This window comes from Halyomorpha halys, unplaced genomic scaffold (genome assembly GCF_000696795.3).
Source record: "Halyomorpha halys isolate HHAL.00 unplaced genomic scaffold, Hhal_1.1 Scaffold8291.1, whole genome shotgun sequence".
Classification (NCBI taxonomy): domain Eukaryota; kingdom Metazoa; phylum Arthropoda; class Insecta; order Hemiptera; family Pentatomidae; genus Halyomorpha; species Halyomorpha halys.
The window spans coordinates 1-3,399 of NW_027115453.1; the positions used below are offsets into that span (position 1 = coordinate 1).

Consider the following 3,399-nt stretch of genomic DNA (forward strand, 5'->3'; position numbering starts at 1 on the left):
ATTACTATTACTTATCTATTCATTGAAGTATTTCTTTTAACTAACTTTTTGTTTTGTTTTTTACAAAACACAATACTTACTAATACCATTTATATTATATTTTATATCTGATACTTATATAAATGATATTAGTAAGTTGAAAAATAAGAGACAATTATTTATGTGAAAAAGTTTTAGATTTAAAATATAAAAAGTTATATATGACATGGGCAATTAGCCTGCAGAAACATTTTTAAAGACTATGACATCAATATGGTTATGGTAGGTTGCCTCCTTGAAAATAGCCTGAGGGCCGAAACGTTGGAGAATTTCTAAAAATAAATGTTGAGAGTATATTTGGATCAAAATTGTGTGTGTTAATAATGTATAAAAACATTTATCTAACATTAATAAACAGAGAAATTGGGAAAATAAAAGTACTTAATTATAAAGGTGATGTTTTCATATTTCCTTTAAGGGCGGACTATAATAGTCGAAGAGGATTAGAAAGTATATCAGCAGTTTCAGACAAGACTCAAGAAATTACAACAAACAGGCTTAAAGAACGTTCTTCAGAACTACTTCGTTGGAAAACTGAAATCGAGCAAGAATTAAGTGCTTTAATAAATGAAATAAGATTTCTTGGAATGCAGAAACGTCGCGCTATTCAAGCGAGAAATGTCCTTGGACTCTGTAGGTAAAATATTTAAAAATAATCTTTTTCTCTAATTGATTAAGGTTTTTAATAAAAAAATTGGGGATAAAATCTATTACTTCATTGGATAGTGAGAATAAAAAAGTGTCTTCTATTGGTTTTATAAATACTGGTACAATTGTTAAATTTCATCAAAAATAGTCCTGTGTTTCGGGAGAATAGCATGAACCATAGAATACTAAAGTAGTGTAAGTCCAACTATCCAGTATTCAACTATTTTAAACATTTGAAGTTAATTACTGAGTAATAAATTAACTTTTTTTTATAAAATACATTTTTATGAAAGAATGACACATCACTTCAAATGGCTCATGAAACTCTAGAAACATGGAGCAACTGAGCGATTTATTTTAATAAAGTGAGACTTAAAAACAATTTTTTACTGTACAGATCAATCAATGGAGAATGTCTGACAAGAAGGGGATTTAGGGATGGATATGATTTAGCAAGAGACAAAGTAGAAGACGAATTAATCAAAGTGAGTAACTTTTTTTTATTTAGAGAAACTGCAAGTTTTATAAAAAATTTGAATCTTAACATATAAGACTTGCCCAATATTTGGCTATTTTGGTGTGGTTCTAAAAAAGATTTGTTTTTCTTTTCCTCAAGGGATGGAGGTTTGATGTAGGGCGAGAAATAAGGAAGTAGTTTTGAAGGGGGTCTCTTACTACTTAGGAGTGCGTTGGTAGAAATGGTAAAAATGAGAAATATTCTTCTGGTGATGGGGCCATTAGTATTCTTGAACCAAGGGCCATTTGTAGCTGAGAGAGTTGAGGCATTACCAGTCTCATAACTATAGCGGTGCCAGTTCGAATCTCGCCTGAGGGTTGGAGGGGGGTTAACTTTTATTTTGTGGCAGTCCTACAGAATGAAAACTTGACATTCCCACCATGGTTACCTGTGACTAAATCCTCTTTTGTCAAAAATGACCAGACAAGAATTAATAAAAAATAGAAATTTTCTTGAACCAGCCCACTTAGTAAATTATTCAATATTCTCAGTGTAGACCAGTCTTAACCAAAATGTTGGCGGTGAAACCTTTTTGGTAGAAGTTGAAATCCCTACATCATCATTTGACAGAAATAAAAAGATCTGAAATTTTAGCAAAAGTTAAGAAAGGCTTGGATATCTACAAAATGTTGTCTTAAACATTTTTTAGGAAGATTGATAGGTTAAATTTAAAATATGTCTATAATCTTTACCGTTTTCAGTTAAATCGGATCACCACAAATAAATTATTTTTTCTAATGATGTAAAGTGTAATTAGCTCTGGTCTTTAGTTCCAACATTTTTTACTTAATTACTGCATCTCTACCACCAAGATCTTTCAACGTGTGGTGTGGGCTTCTTAGAAATCATAGCTTGTGGGAGCACAAAAACATTGAAGGGAATAACCCAAACTCATGTTGCTAGGAATCATTTTTCCCTTAGTGCAGCTGCAGACTTCGTATAGCCTCATAATAAGTCCCTTTGTGGGGGGGGGGGGAGGATTTACCACAGCCCTTTCTGTATACTTCAACTTGGGTTCAAGGACAATGACCACATGTCTAGGGTCAGGAGCTTGAGGACCTATATTTCTTTCTCTAAAGCAGACTATCCATGGACCACAACATGATTCCCTAGTTAAAGTACACGAATTAGGATCATCACTCCTTAGTTTGGTTTGTATGAGTTGCCTCAAGTAGGCTGACGATCCTCACAAACACAGAGGAAAAATAGTGACATCTTAGCCCATTTGGCTAATCTGGCCTATATATTTGAGTACTTTAACCTGTTTTGAAAGTGTACTCTCTTATTACTTATTTCCTTTTACTCAGTGATCAGAGAGAAGGTTATTTGCTTTGATACCTACCTTTTTCAATCAGGTTCATTCTCTTTTTTTTTTTGCTTGTACATAAATATTTGATTGGTTGGTAACTTAACGGAACAATTGTTCATGAATTTTCAATTTTGAAAATTGTAATTCATACCATTCTAAATGCAGTAATGCTTTGGAATTTAATGATAGTAATATATTTCATTATTTTTATTTTTTTTTTGGACTAGGAAGCGGCAATGATTTCGGAAATAAACATGCTTATTTCAAACACCATTAGAAAAATAGACGAACAACAAGCAGCGAATAAGTCAATGAAGGAACGTTTAGAAGGTGACTGGTCTGATAGAAATGAAGCATTTATTTTGACAAATGAAAACATCAGCCTTAAAAATGAGTCACCCACGATCTTATTTAGAGCAGCTGCTGCTAGATTTCCTGAACAGTAAGTAGAAAATGCAGCATAATTTATACAGCATATAAATTTTCCTTGACTTTGTATTCTCTTGTTTTAATGGTTCCATAAACGAGAAATTATTTTTTTAATATTAATACTTGGTGTTTCTGGTTATTCGCTTTTTAAGGAGGATGAGGACAGATGTTGATCCACCATGGTGGAAACTGCTGAGCACATAATTGTTGTTTGCACTGCGTTTGAGACACAAAGGACTAAACTGGGCTCTATGTTCTCTGGGAGAATGATTTCCCTCAGCTGGTCACTGAGCATAACTATCCACATTACAAAAGTTTTGTGTATGGCTGGAAAAGTTAGTGGATCCAGCCAATTTCAACCTAGGGCAAAGAGATCAGACTCCTGGAAGGCCAAGAGGCGGAGGAGTAGAAAAGGGATAACAGGAGGAGGATAACAACCAACTGTTGAAAAAACAAA

The 3,399-nt window shown here is 33.3% G+C and overlaps 1 protein-coding gene across 1 annotated transcript; it reads left to right on the forward strand.

The window, feature by feature from the left end:
* Positions 1–457: 457 nt before the first annotated feature.
* Positions 458–2,959, forward strand: LOC106692083 (tektin-1; the record flags this gene model as incomplete). The annotated part of the gene is made up of 3 exons (XM_067052484.1): positions 458–676; positions 1,085–1,172; positions 2,741–2,959. Coding segments are annotated over 3 exons (526 nt in total), but the record flags the coding sequence as incomplete, so codon positions are not given.
* Between the last annotated feature and the right edge of the window lie 440 nt (positions 2,960–3,399).